At 48.9% G+C, this 17416-nt stretch overlaps 1 protein-coding gene across 9 annotated transcripts in view; it reads right to left on the bottom strand.

The window, feature by feature from the left end:
* Window positions 1-17416, bottom strand: part of Jade1 (jade family PHD finger 1) — a 72682-nt gene that overhangs the window by 25123 nt on the left and 30143 nt on the right. For 8 of the 9 annotated variants that reach the window (XM_005386729.2, XM_005386728.2, XM_005386727.1 and 5 more), the window contains exons 2-4: window positions 14717-14794; window positions 4857-4942; window positions 1803-1960 (exon numbers count right to left, since the gene is read on the bottom strand). In XM_005386729.2, coding sequence (XP_005386786.1) covers window positions 1803-1960; window positions 4857-4942; window positions 14717-14768 — 296 coding nt within the window. In that variant the 5' untranslated portion in view covers window positions 14769-14794. Of the gene's footprint in view, window positions 1-1802; window positions 1961-4462; window positions 4507-4856; window positions 4943-14716; window positions 14795-17416 lie in introns of those variants that run through there. The other variant, XM_005386731.2, reaches the window with a different exon arrangement.

Below are 17416 nucleotides of genomic sequence, written 5' to 3' on the forward strand. Positions count from 1 at the left end.
TGGGTATAGCATCTTCCTTCACCCTCCAAAGCCCAGGTCATCCCCAGGTTCATACAAAGCACAGGCTTAAAACCCAAGAGTATGCCAAGTGTGGTGGCACACACCTGCAATACCAGCACTTGGGAGGCTGAGGCAGGAAGATGCCAAGTTCAAGCACAGCCTGGGCTACTTACAGACTTATAGACCCTTTCTCAAAGTTTGTGGAGGGGAGGGAAAAAAAGCAAAAAACGAAGCAATGCAGTTCCTTCTGAATGTCCTGGGTTCCAGAATCAGGCACAAGGGGTGGGGAGGGTCATTAAAATGAGGCTGGTTCAAGGGAACATTTGAGAAGACAAGAACAGCCAGTCGAGCTAGCATGCACGGCACACGCCAGCAGCCAAGAAGAGACACGTGTAAGCTCTCGTTTTACAAAATACTTTGAGAGAAAAAAGTAGGCACTGGCCATCCTGACTAAGAAACTGAGGAACCGAGAGTCCTGGCCAAGCAGGGGACTCTCCCCACACGAATATGTGTCTTGCTCTCCTACAGCCACGCCCCCCGCCCACCCCGGTACCCCTGGAGAAGTGCTTCCTCCCCAGCCCGTTCAGAGCAAGAGCAAGCCAGCCCCAGACGTGAGCCCATCGGAGGCCCAGGCCCTCAGTGCTGCTTCACGTCTATGCCTTGGCAGTTTGCGTGGGATCGACAGGTTGCCCAGAGAGTTTGTAGAAGCATTTTTAGTACCCTTATCATTAAAGGGAGTGATTTTATCTGTGACACTGAGATAGGAAACTGAGGGATTTGTTTCTCCTACTGCACCAAAGGCGAGGTTTCCAGTGCAGACCTGCACAAGCACTGTCAGTGCTCACTTCCTTCATCCTAGGCTCCCGCTGAAAGTGAAGCACTCAGCAGGCACCTCTGCAGTCGAGGCCGGGTGAGCACTCCGCCAGTGACCAGGCTAGAACCTGGCCAAGGGAGCCTTGGGGGCTCCCGACGGGTCACCTAAGCCCCACAAAGACCTGCACATGTGTCACCTGGAAGAGACTCCTCACAGATCCCCAAATGACAACAATCAAACTGATCAAGTGCCTGAAGACACACAGTGGCCGGGGGCCAGGAGGGAAAGTTCAGTGCCCTCTCAGCAGTGGTAAAAACAGGCCATTTTATAAAGCTGCCCAATGCCGCAGCAGAGAAACCCGCTGCTGGCCAAATGCAGAGGGCAACGAACCCTTTCCTAAAAGGTCACAGGGAGCTGAGCGACGAGGCAATGAGCAAATGGAGGCGTCAGGGAGGGCCTGCCCTAAGAGAGGTGAGGGACTGGTCAGTAGATCCAGGAGATGTGGCACAGGAACATCGGGGAACAATCCGTCTGTCAAGTACATTCCTACTCTAAGACCCTGGCCTGGCAGGTCCCCCACACCTGTCCTCCTGCACAGGAGAATCAAGCACTTGCCCCAGAAGCACCACTGCTAGTACCCAGCACAGGCACATGCACACGCGCGCGCACACACACACACATATATACGCTGTGGAGGGCGGGGGGAAAGGAAGCAGCCACAGGGGCATACAAATTCTCTCCAATAGGCAGCCATTCCCCCGACAGTGCTGGGCACCTGCCCTCCAACCCTAGGAGAGTGGCACCTCCCCATGACGGCTGTCACTTCCCTTTGGGACTGAACTCTTGTCCCACCACATCTGCACATGCACTGAGATCTCACAGCGTTTCACTGCTAACTCAGAAGTTGACTCTTCTGTGGCTCCTGGCTAGAGGGAAAGAAATGCGTCGGGGGTGGAGAGACAGGACTCCCTCCTCGGGGAACCTCTACCTGGCCACAGGCTGAGGGATGGTCCCCGGGCTCACGGGCACCTGGACGCCCTTCTCCCACTCCTGTCTCCAGGGGTCTGCCAACACGTAGTACTCGTCCGGGTTCAGCTGGTAGGAGTCGTGCAACTTCATGGCAGTGATCAGGTCTGTCCTAAACACCTGGGCAGGAGAGAGAGGGACACTGACATTTGATACTTGCATTCTTTCCCAGAGCACTGGCAGCTGCAGGGTAACCATGGAGCTGCAGTGTAACAAGGTCACTGTATCAACACAGAACAAGTCTGACTTAGTACAGAAGCCCTTCGCCTGACACACCTTTTACCACACTCAGGCTTGGGCGGCAGCAGCTGACACAACACTGCCCTCTCACCCCTCAGTTAACTAACAACAGACCAGGCGCAGCAGTGACTACGGCACATCAACAAAACAACAAAACCTACTCTGTCCTCCTGCCGAACTAAGGACTCTCAATTCACCAAGAGGGCTGCTGAACATACCAGCTTCAAAAACCTCAGGGCCAGGGGATACCCACACTTAAATCCCCACTACAGCTGAAATAAAAGGGGAGTTGTTCTTTGGGTCAATGCTCAGAAATAAAACCCCACTAACCATACAACTATTCAAGCCAAAACCTACTCAAAGCCCCAGCTTCACCTCCTACATCACCTGCACGCAACCAGCCCCTGCGGCCCAGGGAGCCATGACACATGGCCTGTGTCTGGTTACGGCAAGGCCTAGGATGACCGGTGCCCGGCAGAAGCACAGGCCTGAGAAACTCTGGAAGAGAAGTAACAAGAGGTCACTGCAGCACCAAGTCAGAGGCCACCTGCAGCGTGCTCACTGCCAGCGGCCTCCACAATCCATACCCCAGAGACAGGATGAGGGAGACCGAGAACCCGTGCTCCTCCGTGCCAAAAACAGACCTACAAGTTTCAAAAGTGCCCCTCTGCCGAGAGATCACCCCAATTCCTCACCACAGGGAAAAAAATAGCTGGAAGGGCGACTTCCCTACACCTGCTCCTCTGAGGCCTCACAGCCCTGCAGCACCCCATCAACCAGGCCCGACCCGCGCGGCACGCACTGTCTCGCAGCTGAGGCTGCGCAGCTGGCTCCCTCGTCCCCAGCCCACTCAAGTGCAAGGGCTACATGAGGAAGCTCTGGTCCTGGCCTGAGTGCCGCCCGAAGTTGTGTTTGGCTCCGAGCTGGCCTGCATCTGCGAGCTGCCTTTGTTTACACAAGCCACAATGCAGAACCCTCTCTGCTCGGGACAGGGAGTTCTTTCTTGTGCTGCTAAGAGCAGTTCACATCATATGCCTGCTAATAGGTCCGTATTTGTTTTTCCTGGTGGCTTTTCAGGTTGGTGATCACTTTAATAAACTTCACCATAATAAAGTCTGAGGCAGTGTCTGAATAAAAAGGCCACTTTGCCAGGCTGCCTTTCTGATCTGGGCTTTCCTCCGGAATGCCAGTCCTCATTTCTACAGTCCTGTAAGAAGAAAGAGCCTGGCCATGCATCTTGCACAAAAACACACCTAACCTCAGGTTCCCAGAGCGTGCCCGGGCGTCCAGCCCAGTGCTATCTCCTTCCCCAAAGGAATGTCCTTTAAACCCAAGCCATGTGTCTACACCGTCGGGAAGCACACAGTCCATCTAAGCACACAAGTAAGTCACAAAAGAGTTTGCCGAAGAAGGGAAACCAAACTGAAGCAACGAGGTGAGAAAGCAGCCCACTATTCCTTCACTCCAAGTCCCAGGAGAGATGCCGGTTGAGAGCCACCCTCAGATGGGCTAAGCTCCCAAGTCCCGGCTGCATTCAGTACAGGACATGCCTATGTACAAAGAAGATGGGTCAGGGACAAGGCCACCATGAGGTCACTCCTACTTGGCTCAGGGGCTCCAACACCACTGCTGGGCCTGCCTCACAGGTGTTAGGGCCCCTTGCATGCCTGTGCTAAAATGACAGCAGCACAGTGTGCATGCCAGAAAGGCACTGTCAGGGTCAGGACAGCAGCAAGGAAGAAGGGCTGCAGGGCACATGAACAGCACCTGGCGTGAACCCAAGGAATGAAGGGCCACCTTCCCACCATGCCCAGGCCGCACGCATCAGCGCTTCTAGGATGGCTGTCTGCAGTCCCAAAGACGTACGTGCTTGCTCATGGGGCTGTAAGTCCACAGCCAAGTAGCCCTCCACTCACTGACACAGCACCCGCCTGGCCTCCCTGTCAGCTCCCAGCTCCAAGGAGAGCCCATCTCTCCCTGCGCTGCCATCACAGCACAAAGCCAACTTCACAGCCACCCCAACAAAAAGCGGCAAAACACCGAAAGTTCAACCCAAAAGCTCTTTCCCATAATCTGCTCACTTGAAAAATATGATAAACTAAAACGCCTTATTTGAATCCTCAGAGCCCAGCAAAGGTTTTCACAGCAAACAGTCTCAGGACAAGTGAGGTGCACTAACCAACAAAGGCCAGCAAGGAGATACACCTGAAAACAATCTGAGGTCGAAAGATAAACAACAAAATGCAGGGCAGCAGGGGAAACAGAAGATGGGAAACAAATTGAGAAAGGGGAGGGAGCCTTAAGCATAATCCCCAAAACAGAACTCCCAGAATTACATTGGGTTGTTGCCAAATAAGCCACAAATTCATGGCTAAAACTAACTTGAGGCTGGCAGTGACTTGGCAGCAGCTGAACCCGCTCATCTCCTGGCCAGAAGAAAAGTTGTTGGGAGCCAGCGAAGATGGAACAGGAAAGGAAAAAAAGAATACAATTAATAATGATAGCTAACAATTACTGAGCACGTTTTATGTGCCGGGAACAATTCGTGTGCTTTGTATGCATAAGTCTATACGTATTAACCCACTTACTCTTCACGGGAATCCTATGAAATGCACACCTGTATTACCCCATCTTACAGATGTGTAAACGGGCGCCAGGAGGCTAAGGAACTCGCCCAGGACTGCACATAGACACAACCAAGCAGGCGTGTGTGGGAGCATGTACTCGGGCATACACGTGTGTGACATGCACAATCAGGCAAGCATTCAGGAAGTACCTCCGAGGGCTTCCGGTCTTCATGTCTGGAGCAGGAACTTCTCCTGTGCTGGGATCGAGAATTCTGGGACCAGGTAGTTGACAGGCCTAAAGAAACACATACCCAATTAGAAAGTGCACAGGTTACTGAGTTCCCCGGGGTGTCCTTCCCCAGACTCAGCAAGCCTCACCCCAGTGATGCCCCACGATGCCCCCCACCCGCCCTCTCAGAGCTCTTCACTGTCGCCATTCATCTGAACACTCATTTTCCAAAGCAGGCCTGGGGTAACCACAGGTCTGCTGGGTGCAGGGACAGCATACAAGCAGATAGCACCACCGAGCACCACGCAGAAGAAGCCTGCACTCTTAAAGAGGGTCAGTCTCACATCATTACACACTAGAAAACATCTTCCCTTACTGAGTTTGCAATAAGCTCTCTAGGTCCAAGATCACTCTGCTAAATCCTGAGGCCATGCCCAAAACATTACAAAAAACTTTTAACCCCATAGGCATAAAACTTTGGCGTTCCCTACAACAAGGAACTCCAAACAACTCTAAAACTGCCTCTTCCACTCTCCCTTAAAAATGCCATTGGCTCTTTCCTCCCTTTCTTCCAAGGTGCTCTCACACCACTGAATGGCCTCTGTGAGGCACTCAGGCCTCCTAATTGCCACCAAGGCTGAGCTCTCCTCCGGCCGAAACTTCCCTGCGGCCCAGAGCGCCCCATCCCCGGTGAAATGCTCTCTCTGCCTCAGTGCAATTTTCCTTCAGGTCCACACTCTGACTTCCTCCTCTCCTGTGTTCCCATAACACTGGTGCTTCCAATCAAGAACACAGAAGAGACTGTCAGACGTACATTTCTAGACTAAGCTTCCCCCACGCCCCAGATCCAGTGTGACCTTCACAGTAGATGCCAGCTCTAGGGTGTTCCTTTGCTCTGTCCACTCAGCATTCTGAGTACTGAGTTTCACACAAACCGCACCTCCGCCATGTATATCCCTACTGCAGTAAACAGCACCTCCATTTCTACCTGAGGTCATCCACATGCTCCTCACTTGGACACATCCAGTCAACGGTCAAGCCATCGACTGAACCTTCCAATACCCTGCAATTCCAGTCCCTTTTCTCCACCTGCGGCTTGCCCCTATTCATCTGTTAGGTGGACAATTAATTGCAGAAGTTCCCTCTGTGGGTGCCAGATTGCTGCAAAAGACTCCAAACAGCTGCTACAACCACTGTAGGTTTTAATCCAACTCCATAACAACTACTTCCAAGTCTCACCAGAAACAATCAGCACCCCAATTCTGAACACTTACACCATTAGCCAGAAGTTAACCCAAAAAGGTAAAAGACAGAGCATGGGGAGCTACTACTCAACCAGTGCAATCGCCCATTTCTCACATTGAAGCCTCGTCTATCTCCACACAATCCAGAGTCAAGGACATAGAATTAAAGCACCAATGAGACCTTGGGGACATTATGAAACAGACTCTGCACTTAAGCCCATCATCAGATTTGCAACAGCCAAGACTAAAGAGGATTGCTGAGCTTGCCTCCGACAGGCAAGGAGTCGGCGCTACCCTTGAGCACCTGTTCTGTGACCAGTTACTAGGTCAACCGGGTGCTGTTACTTCTGCAAACTGGACTTCCTACACGTGGACCCATGGCGTTTCAGTAAGTACTTTAGAATTTTTTACTCCCACACTGAAAGAAATATTCTGGGGACACTGGGGTAAAGCCAACTTGCACAAGTTCTATATCTGCTCAGTACAGAAAAAACAAAAGGCAGAAACCAAGTTAAGAATGTGGAGGTGAAGGTGGCTGAGCGATCCCTACATCTGCAGAGTGGCCAATTCTCCCCGCTCTCATCTGGGAGGCCAACCTCCAGGCTGGAAGGAGAGAGAGGGAAAGAACACAGAAGGTCCAGGTAGAGAAAGGGGTGACTTGGGGCAGAGACAGATGACCCCTTTACTTTATTTGCTATGGAAAGAGTTATAAATATGGAACAAACCTAAAAATTTACAAAGAATCACTCCATTTCTGTACTCTTAGAAATTCACCTTAAGTATTGACTGGAGGACCCTCAGGAGTCAAATACTTTCAGAGCACAGCAGAAACAACAAAGTGCTCATTCTTGGGTTTGTGAGCTCCTCCTGGGATCTGTCAGGACCCTCCCAAGTACTTTCCAAGGTCCCCAGGCAGCTTGCTGCTTTGTAGACATAGAATGCAACCTGAATAATGACACTCATTTGGTATATGCTTACAATGGAACAGTACCCAGTAATAAAAAGGAATGCACTATTAATACATACAACATGGATAAATATTTAAATAATTATGCTCAGTGAAAGAAGCCAGGCCAATCAAAGGACACATACTGTACTTCTCCATTTCTATAAATACTTGGAAAATGCCAACTAATCTATAGTGACAGAAAGCAGATCTGTAGTTGGAGAAGAGGGAAGGAAGGATTGTTTTGATTTTGATTATGTCATGGGTATAAACATGTCAAAACGTATCAAAATGTACACATGAAATGTATGGCTCACTATGTCAATTATCCTTCAATAAAGCTATTAAAAAGTTACTATCATTGAAATATCGCCCATTCACAGTGAAGAAAAAGAGAAGCCTCTGTATTCACCTCACGTGGGTGATCTGTCTAAAACCTGGACTTGGCTGCCGCTGAGCCAGGTGAGAAGTGATGAGGGGGAACTGCACGGCTAGGCTACCAGAGAGGCCTCCTCCTCCTGGTCAAAGGCAGGCAGTTACTCTATCAGCGCCATCAGTAGAAGGCATGGACTTCACAATGTAGCATACAGCCTAAATGTCAGTGCTGTGCATGCAAGAAAGTCTCAGTATTTTTCTGAAAAGTGGACAAAAAAATATAAAAAGAACTGAAGGTGGAAGGCATCAAAAATCTACTTCTGTTTTACCTAACAGAAGATATGGTTTTGAGCTCAAAGAAAATGAGGTCAAGGAAAATAAAGCAACATTCAAAGACAGATGGGTGAGGCCACTGCTTCCTGCTTGGAATGCACCTCCATCTATGGACTCATTCATGGGAGTCTCAAGCAAGACTGTCTCGCCATTATTGTACCAGAGCCCCTCCCTACAGCCACACTCGCCTGACCAGAAGGTCAGGGAGCTCCCAGAATATTATCAAAACATACTACATTCCTTTTTAATTAAAAAAATTATGTTATAAAACTCTTCATAAGGTGTAGGGGTTGGGGTAGGTCAACCTAGAAATAACAGAGTATTTCAAACTCTGCAAGGACTGAGACAGTGATTCACACTACAGCAGAGCACCAGACACTCAGCCAACACCGCGCCGCTGCAAGTACACTTGGCTGGTGTTGCTCTTCGCGGGTGTTTCCAGAACGCTAACACTTAGTAACAAACTAAAGACTACGACAAGTAAAACTTTTGTTTTCTCTTCCTTTGGCTTTCCAGGACAGAAGCTGAGAACTCTAATAAAAATTTGGAAAAAAATATCCAAAGTCATTTTATGGCCATTCGTAAGGTAATATTATTACCTAAATTCAAGTCCACTCAAGTGTCAAAAAAATTTTTTTGTTTTAGACAGGGTCTCATTAGGTAGTGCGGGCTGGCCTTGAACCTGCTTATATGGCCCAGGATGGCCTTGAACTCACAGCAATACTCCGGCCTCAGCCTCTCAAGTGCTGAGATTACAGGTGTGCACCACCACACCCGCTTCGAGTGTCAAATTTAAATGACTTAAAAATTTTTGACACATACACTATTCAAGCAACAAGTGTATACTGAACACTGAAAAGAAAGGGGGACTTTCTGTCCTGTTTCTAATGTCTCTTTAAGACAACCTTGGGGGTAAGACAGCTATAAAAGGCCCATAATCACAGCACAGAGTATGGACCCTGTCCACGCACAACGTTCTGAGCCCTTCTTTCCAGTTCTATTATACATCTTGAATGCACCTTTTGAAATATTAAAAATAGCCTCCTGTCTTGCCCTAGATCTACAATAAGGGAAAACCTCAAGAGTGAATCTAATACATCCTGAACACACCCCCACACGCATAGCCCTGTGTGATACACTTCTTAGGCTGCGGCGTGCAGGGAAGGCTCTCCCACTGGAATGAACCTCGGGCTCCACGTTCACAGCCTATGGAAGAATCCTGCCACTGCCCAGACAGTGAGTCCTGTCTCTCAGACACTGCTTCTGGACACTAAATAGCACGCTGCTGCCTTCAGGAGTGTGAAAGCAGCATGACACTTAACATGCAGCACCAAGTACCCAGTCCCACACTGTCAGGCAGCCTCAGTGCACAGCCCCGACACAGCCCTGGGCACCACTTAAAAGCTAAGCCAGCCCTGTGCAAGTACAGCGATACCCCGTAAGCTCTTACCCAAAACCAAGCAAAGTTAAAGTAGCTGCTGGTACCAGCTTTAACCGCACGACGGAAGACAAGCATCTGAGATAACTGTGAGATGACTGCGGTTCGTAGGGAGGGCTGAGCCTGCACCTGCCAGAGCTCTTCCAGCCCTGCCCAGCTGACTTCTGTGGTCAAACTCACTTTCACCTTCTGGAAAACAAAGGCTTCACACTTTTTCCTAAAGAACTGGCCCGGAATGTTCAGCCTATTTAAATAGTAAACACCTCCTTCAGCAAACCAACACGCCAACATTTCAGTCACCCTCCCTCCTGCTAAAGTGCAAGCCCAAAGATCACAGAAAACATATCCGTCCAGGTCACTGTGCAGTTGTCGGTACTCCTTTAGCTCAGGATGGCTCTCTGCTGCAAGTACGGCAAAAAGACAGGCCCAGCCACTGGCCCAGCTATCAGTATGCCTTGAAGAGTAGGGGTACAACACATTGCGTGGTGTTACAGAGCCAAAATCCCCACATTTCAAGAACTCCTACCAAACTCCTTGCTATCAGAAGATAGAACTGGTGACAGAAAAGGAAGAAATTAAGCACACATCCAAACAAGAGCAGAACTGGAGACAGAGGTACCTTTTATGCAAATGAGACCACAAAGACTAAAGCCCGGAAAATCAAGTGTAAGAAAAAGGTTAAGTTTTCAAAACAGGAGGAAATCCATTACATGCAAGGAGGTCTAAAGGGGTCTAACGGAGGAAGTGAGCTCCACCCACCAAGAACGCTGGTCTCTCTTCACCATCTATTAGCAAGGCCAGAGCGCAGGAGAAGCAGAAGTCCACTCCGCGGAAGGCCCTGTCTGCCTCTCACCCCCATGCATCACCAAGAGGAGAACAAGCAGCTTGAGATTCAGTCGTCTTTCCCACCGCTCCCTGCCACCAGTGACACAGAGTACATACAGCCCTGCCGACGACCGAGGAAGACTGAAGTGTCCCCACCGGACCTCATGTGTGGAAACCTAGAAACCAGGGCACCTAGGAGGTCCCCCTGCAACGCCAGGCTCCAGATCTCCTTCCCACGGAAGCCAACAAAGCCCTGAAAAATTAGTAAGTTAGAAACAGTAACCCCTGCTTCACAACTTCAGGGGTTAACTGTAGATAATCAGCACACTTCTATCATTCTTTCTGAAAGGGAAAGCAACCAATTTCTCCCGGGACCTTTAAGAAGCACCCAATTTAAAAACCAACAGAACTGTCCAGTGCCACGGTGCATGCCTATAATCATAGCTACTCAGAAGGCTGAGGCAGGAGCACTGCCACGTTTGAGGCCAGCATGGTGAACATAATGAAAGCCTGTCTCAAAAACTGAAAAAGGTCTGAAGATGCAGCTCAGTGGCAGAGCACTTGCCTACCCTGCATGAGGCCCTGCATCCATCCTCAGTACAAAAACCAAAAATCAGCACCATTTGTATTTGACCCCTCATCCTAACCAAAGACCGAATGTTTTAGATAAGAGTACTGTTATGAAGTACTATTTAATTCTTGTTTAATTTTTATAGGAAATATATGTGTGTGTGTATATACATATATACAAGGGTACAGATTGGAAACTATTAATTGTCCTTAGACAACCGGTAATACATAATTCCTGCCAAAGGGACACTTGATGTTTTAACTAAGTTCTGCAGAAATTAATACAATCTTTAGCTTTTGAAAATCATGAAAGTAGCTGGTAGACCCATTACCACGTTTGCCAAAACCCCTACGGACAGAGCATCCTGGGGACAGAGCATCCTGGGCCATGAAGCAGGAAATTAAAGGCTTATTTCCCTGGGCCACGCCCTGGCACGATTATAACTTCAGAGTTTGGCTCGGCCACCAGTCCCAGGAGCCCAGCAATTACAGACGCAGCCCGCAAACACCCAACACTAACTACTCCGTCCAAATGCAAGGACGGGCCTCCAGGGCTCCTGGAGAAAGACACCCACAACCAGGACTGCCTCTGGATGAGGACTCACTCCTGGCACGGAAATGCCCATCCGTCCCCAATGGAAATACCACACACTGGTCTTCCCCTGGGCCAGGCCGGAGTCAGAGCACTGGGCTCCAGATCCAGGAGCCTGCAGGACTCAGCCATGACAATGGCTGGTGCTGTGGCCCCATGCTGATGTCTCAGCTGCCTCTCCTCCACTTGGACACGCTCTGCCCTGGGCCGGAACTGCTGCCAAAATTGTGTCACGCCTGCAGGCTGGAGGGCCTGGGGAGTGGCCACTGTACACACCCGGCCCTTCTTATAGGCAAAGCAAGACTCTCCAAATGCACAGGCTCAGCTGAGGAGCGCGGGACAGGGGAACTACCTACAGGTAGAGTTCCTTTATAAAAACCCTACTATGGGAAAAAAGCCACATACCTCCTTGCCACTCTCACCCCCGCCACCGCCACCTTCACCATCACCACCATCACCACGTGTACACAAAGAGACAAGCTCCATGCAAGTAAGTAGCTCGGTGACAAAGGCCTGCACTATGAACCAGCAGCCCTTGGAGAGAATGGAGAGGGAAGTGTTCCATGGCATGAATATGCACATATTTTTATAAGGCCTGACATCCCAGGAATTCTTAATGAAAGCTGTTTTGTTTTCCACATGGATCACCCACCATAATTGTCAAATCACTGAGCCTGGACAGGCCGCACAAGCATAAAGCATCAACATATGTTTCACATTGAACCGACTGTTTAACGAAAGTACAGCCTACCTTCTACCAGAACTATCATTCCTACCCCTCCCACCAAGGTCAGATTTCCGTGTCTAGCCTAGGGCTAGGACAGAAGTGAGCTTTGGCAGCTACCTAGTTAACCCCCTAGTGTCCTAGAAATAGTTACCTTAATCCCCAGCCCACAGCATCCGCAGGAAGGCTGGGCAGACATGAACACATTAGGAGAAGGAAAATGGTCCATCACAGAAAAGGTCACACTGGACGGGCACAGTGCTGGTGAGGACTTTGGACTCCGCGTTCCTCCTCTTCCTCCTCCCTCTCTCACCAGTTCAAGGTGAGCAAGCACTCCTAAGCGAGACACTGGCCTGCAAGGTCTGCTGTGGGCTGAACTGTGATACCCAACCCCCCCAAAAATATTCACATTTTGACACCCCGAGTTCCAGTACTTCCAAATGTGACTGTAGTTGGAGACAGGCACCTAAAAGCAGTGATTCAGTTAAAAAGAGGCTGTGAGGGTGGGCTCCAGTCCAGTCTGATCAGTGCCATTAGAGGAAACGCACTTACAAGGACAGGAAAGACATGCAAGAACACAGTGAGGAAAAGATCATCTGCAAGCTGAGGAGAGAGGCCTCGGAAGAAGCCAAACCTGCGGACACTTCTGTCTTGGACTTTCAGCCTCCAAAACTATGACAAAAGTCCTGTTGCTTAAACCGCCAGCCTTTGGTGCTTCCTTGCCGTGGTCTGAGCTGACTAATACAAGGGCCTTCCAGGCTGGCAGGAGTCTGTGGACAGAAAAGGCAGACTAGACCAGCAATGTGCCCAGAACTGCACTGTCAAATGTGACAGCCACTGGGCACATACGGCTTTCTAAATCTGAACTACTAATCAAGGTTTAAAATTCGGTTCCTCGGATGCATTAGACTAACATTTTCCGTCCGGTGGGACAGTGCCAGTCTAGAAGTTTGAGAGAAGAGCCTCAAGAACGACCACAACTTCTATCACCCCTCTGTCCCCTGGGAGGAAATGAGGCGGTGATTGGAGCACAGAGTGAACACGAAGCTGTTGCTCAATGCCCACCCTCCAAAACTAAACAAAGCAGGACACTTAGCCTTTCGGTGGGTAGTGTTAGTCTCTGGAGACAGTTTCTAAGACCTTCTGATTAATGCTGAACCTAAAAATAAAAAGCAAGGCGACTCTTTTAACTGCTGCAAGACAAAACTGTGCACTCCGGCAAGCAGCAGGCATTTACTGACTGCTTAGGAACTCCAGAGGACACAGCCTGGCACCAGAGGGGCAGACAATACCAAAGCCTGCTTCTGCCCGGAGAGAAACACTACCTTACACTGTAAACACTGGAGACAACAAGTAGGAAGGGCTGTGAAACTACAGAGCCTCCAGGTCAGAAGGCAGCACTCCCCAAGGCTCAGACAGGGCCTGACCTGCCTGCAGCTGGGCCCAACCCTTGATACCTCTCCCTAAAATAAGAGAAAAGCTTTTCTCTTTAGAGCCTCATTAACTCCTCTCTTGCTCCTAAGCAGTCGCTACCACTGCCTGCCCTGAAAGCCCAATCAATCCCTTAGCTCTTCAGCCCTTACAGGTCTGGTCACAGTTCACCTTTGTATTCTATACCCAAACCCTGACACCAGTCCCACCCTCTCCAATTCTACTTCCCACTGCTCCATGCCTGCACCCACACCAAACCGGCAACCAAAATGTCATGTGACTACGTTTAGGTTCCTGGTCCCCTGCTACATTTTCCATGGCTGTGACCATAGCCCCTGTAGCAATGAACGCTCACTTTCTAATGTGCAGCTCTTAATCTGCGGACAACTTAACAGAGCAGGAAAGTAAAGAGAATGCTTTTTGCCTAAAACCTACTTCACCTTTCAGGAACTACTCTACCTTCATCTCCTCCACAGATTCCCCTGACCCTGCCCTCCGAACTTGTGCATATATTTCTACAGCACATCAGAAAGAGAACTCTACAACCCCCTGACGACTGCATAGCACAGCTGTTTTGACGTACGTCCACGGTGAAGTTCCTTGAAGGCAGCCCCAATTCCTTTCCCATCACACATGACAGCAAGCATTCTTTCAAGGTTTCTTGAGTGTAAGCTACAATGTCTACAAGCTAATGGGCTCAGGGACCGTGCTAGGTATAAAATTTCCTCCCATTACATGAGGGAAGTTCTTCTCTAGTCTGTTAGCTTCTCAGTCCAGATACTGTGCCACATTTATTTTGACTGCCTAGAAGCCAACTAACTTCTGCTTCTCAGCTGCACTGTGAAAATACAAGGTTCCAGAGAGCTGAGATCCACACAGCAACAGCATGAAACGGCGTCACGTTAAAGCCAAGGGAAGAGCAGGGACTTGCAGCCCTGTGAAGAACCTGGACTCCATACGTTCACATCCCACTAGGCAGTCCTCAATCTCCCTGTGTTTGGAGCTGAACTAGTTAATAATTACCTGGCTTTGATTAAGTTCCCTTTTCATAAAGAGCAAGCGCAAAGTGCCATAAACGATGTTTAAGAAAAACAGACACACCAGGGACTCTTGGAACTGGATTATTCATCCCTGGATAACAAACAGGAAGCCTCAGGAATGCCTGCCTGCAATCAACCTTACCCGGAAAGATCTAGTTACAGAGCTGCAGTATCACACTCAGATGTGTTTCTCCAGGCCTTGGCTCTCTCTGACCTGCCTGATATGCAAGGGCCTCAGCTATTTAAAGCATTACATTAAAAAATCATGTTTTTACACTGACCCAACCCTGGTAGGTTCCAAGAACAACAAAGCAGGACTTACTGCCATTGTCGTCAGAATCCTCACTGCTGCTGGGAAGGCGACCTCGTTTCATGATCTCCCCGGGAAACAGCAGGCAGCCTGCAAAGCAATGAGACAGCACTTAACCCAAGATGATAATACACAATCATCAAGTTGTGCTTCAGATGGCAGCCCAGGATTCACGGCAAACAAAAGCAAACAAACGGCTTTAAGTAGCATTTGAATTGCAAACGGTAAAAAGACCAAAGACATAATTAGTTGCAATCATTAACAGACCAGGTTTTAAAAGGAGGGGGAGGGGTGGAGAAGTCACGTATCAGCAGGTCCCCAAAGGTGCCAGGTTTCTCTCTATATTCCTGAGACATCATTACTACAACTACTCCGGGAGCCTCTAGCTTAGCTGACTGGCGGCAAGCACTGCAGAAAAAAATCCACAGCAATGAACACTGCTTGCTCACTACAGGCAGATTCATATTTCATGGGGGGTGGGCATGGTATTTGCACTGCGCTGGCATGATCATGCTTCTCTGACAAATTCTACTAAAATAATCCTAAAAACCAAGTAACCCAGAGCTCTAGAAACAAAACCAGAGGGTAACAGGAATGCAAACGTCTCCCTGGCCATCTCCAATCCCTCAGCAGTTCACAGCTGGAACAAGAGCCACAACCATCTCATTCTGATGCATTCCTACATCTTAGGAAAGGAGTCAGAACAGGTGTAAGGGCGACCTCTCCAAGGTCATGTTCTAGGCAAGGAGCTCCTAATTCAAATACAAAGCCGTCACCACTCCACTTCTTTTTCCACCCCAACTCTGGACCAGCAATGAAACTGAACCAAGCTAAGAAATCAATTCCAGGCAACACAATGGCACACACCTGTAATCACAACACTGAGGGAGGGGTTAAGGCCGAAGGGTCACAAGTTCAAGTACAGCCTGGGCGTCTTAGGGTGACCAAGTCTCAAATTTTTAAAAATAAAAAGGGCTAAGGATGTAGCTCAGTGGTAGAGTGCCCCTAGGTACAGAAAGGGAGGGAAGGAACCAGTTCATATAAATACCTAAGCCACCTGGCCAGTTCATTCCAGTCAGCTGGTGGTGACAGGCCTCTAGCACCACCCTCAAGAGAAAAACTGCATTTGGGAAACAGGAGAGAGGGCCAAGGCTGAGGGGCCATTCACTGAATTTTTCCAGGTGAAAAGTGCAACTATATTCACACAGGGCAGAACCTTAAACAAATTCAAGTTTTCCCAAGGTAAGACTATTTATCACCCTGACATCTGTACAGCCCTGATCTGAGCCACATCAATGACACCCAGTGAGGAAAGATTCTTCATGTCAGAGAAAGTATGGTAGCCTATTACCTACCCATCCACCCCCTCAGGCGAGTACCTGCCAGCCCTCGCCTTACTGGGAATCACAACACACACGTGGTCTTTCCAGTAAAGTGTGGCCCAGAGGAACAGTGTAGAGAAAAGTATAGAGAACCATCACACTAGAACAAGACAGTAATTAAAAACCCAAAGCTCCAATCTAAATGACCTGTAAAAGAGCAAAAGCAGCTGCACCACAGTAAAGGGGATCAAAATGTGCCACTTTGCTCTAAGGGTTTTTCTGAGTTGAAGGCAACTGAGAAATAGCAAGCTCAGAAAGGGCTCTCTGGGCGGGGATATAACTGCCTTCTCCCTCTCAAACCAAAAGCAGGGCACACATTTCCCTTCTGTAAAGGAAATTTCCAGTTGTAAAGGTCCTTATGCATAAATAACCCTTAGCTTCCATTAGTTTACCCCACACATTCCCTAGTCATCTTTCCACAACTCGCCTCCCTAAACCCAAAGCCCCTTTTCCCAGTTATTACCTTTGCTAAAATAGTATATAAGCCCCCAGGTCTAACTGCTTTTAGGGGATTTTCACTTCTTTTCTGTGACACACCATACCCTCTTCACTTAAAATCACGTGAACATCAATGAAGTTTGTGTGCCTTCCCTCCTGTACATTTTTTTGTCATATTAATTCAATGGCTCCCGTTAACTGACCCTATGCAGGCAGAGGTTCTTCCTCCTGATTCCACTTACAAACTGGGCACATACAATTCACTCAAACAGTTGGGTCCATAATCTACAAGTGCAGCATTTTATATCTTCTACTTGAGAAACTCACCCAGTGTAAGTGTGGCATTTTGTTAACCAATTGATTCTCCAAAAACGACTCAAAAAATTCACAAGGAGGAAGCCTAACTAGGAGTCCTAAACAGGGACACAAGCTATCTTAGGGAAACACTGTGGGCTAGGGTTTAATGGTTCGGGCAAAGTCACAGCCCCAAAATCTACCCACCTCCTCTCCACAGAACCCCACTCATAACACTCAGCACCTACAACTTGGCCACTTCTGCCAAGTTTCCATGATGGACAAAGACTTGTGACCCACTCGGCCCACCTGACCGTCTTCACTGATGTGTGTGCCACAAATGCCAGCTGCTGTCAGTTCACTGCTCCTCCACCCTTCTAGAGAAGGCACTTTGCTCCCCGCTACAGACCCAACAGGTACAGAAGAAAAGGACAAGGCAAATCATCACTCATGCCCAACACTGCTCTAGCTCCTCAAAGCCTATGTTACCAAGAGCTTTATTTATATATATATACACACACACACACACACACACACACACTCACTCACACTCACACATAAAATTTACTACCTGAAGAGGCATTTCTTAAAGTACAGC

This window comes from Chinchilla lanigera, unplaced genomic scaffold (assembly GCF_000276665.1).
Source record: "Chinchilla lanigera isolate Chin_1 unplaced genomic scaffold, ChiLan1.0 scaffold00027, whole genome shotgun sequence".
In the NCBI taxonomy this organism is placed as follows: Eukaryota; Metazoa; Chordata; class Mammalia; order Rodentia; family Chinchillidae; genus Chinchilla; species Chinchilla lanigera.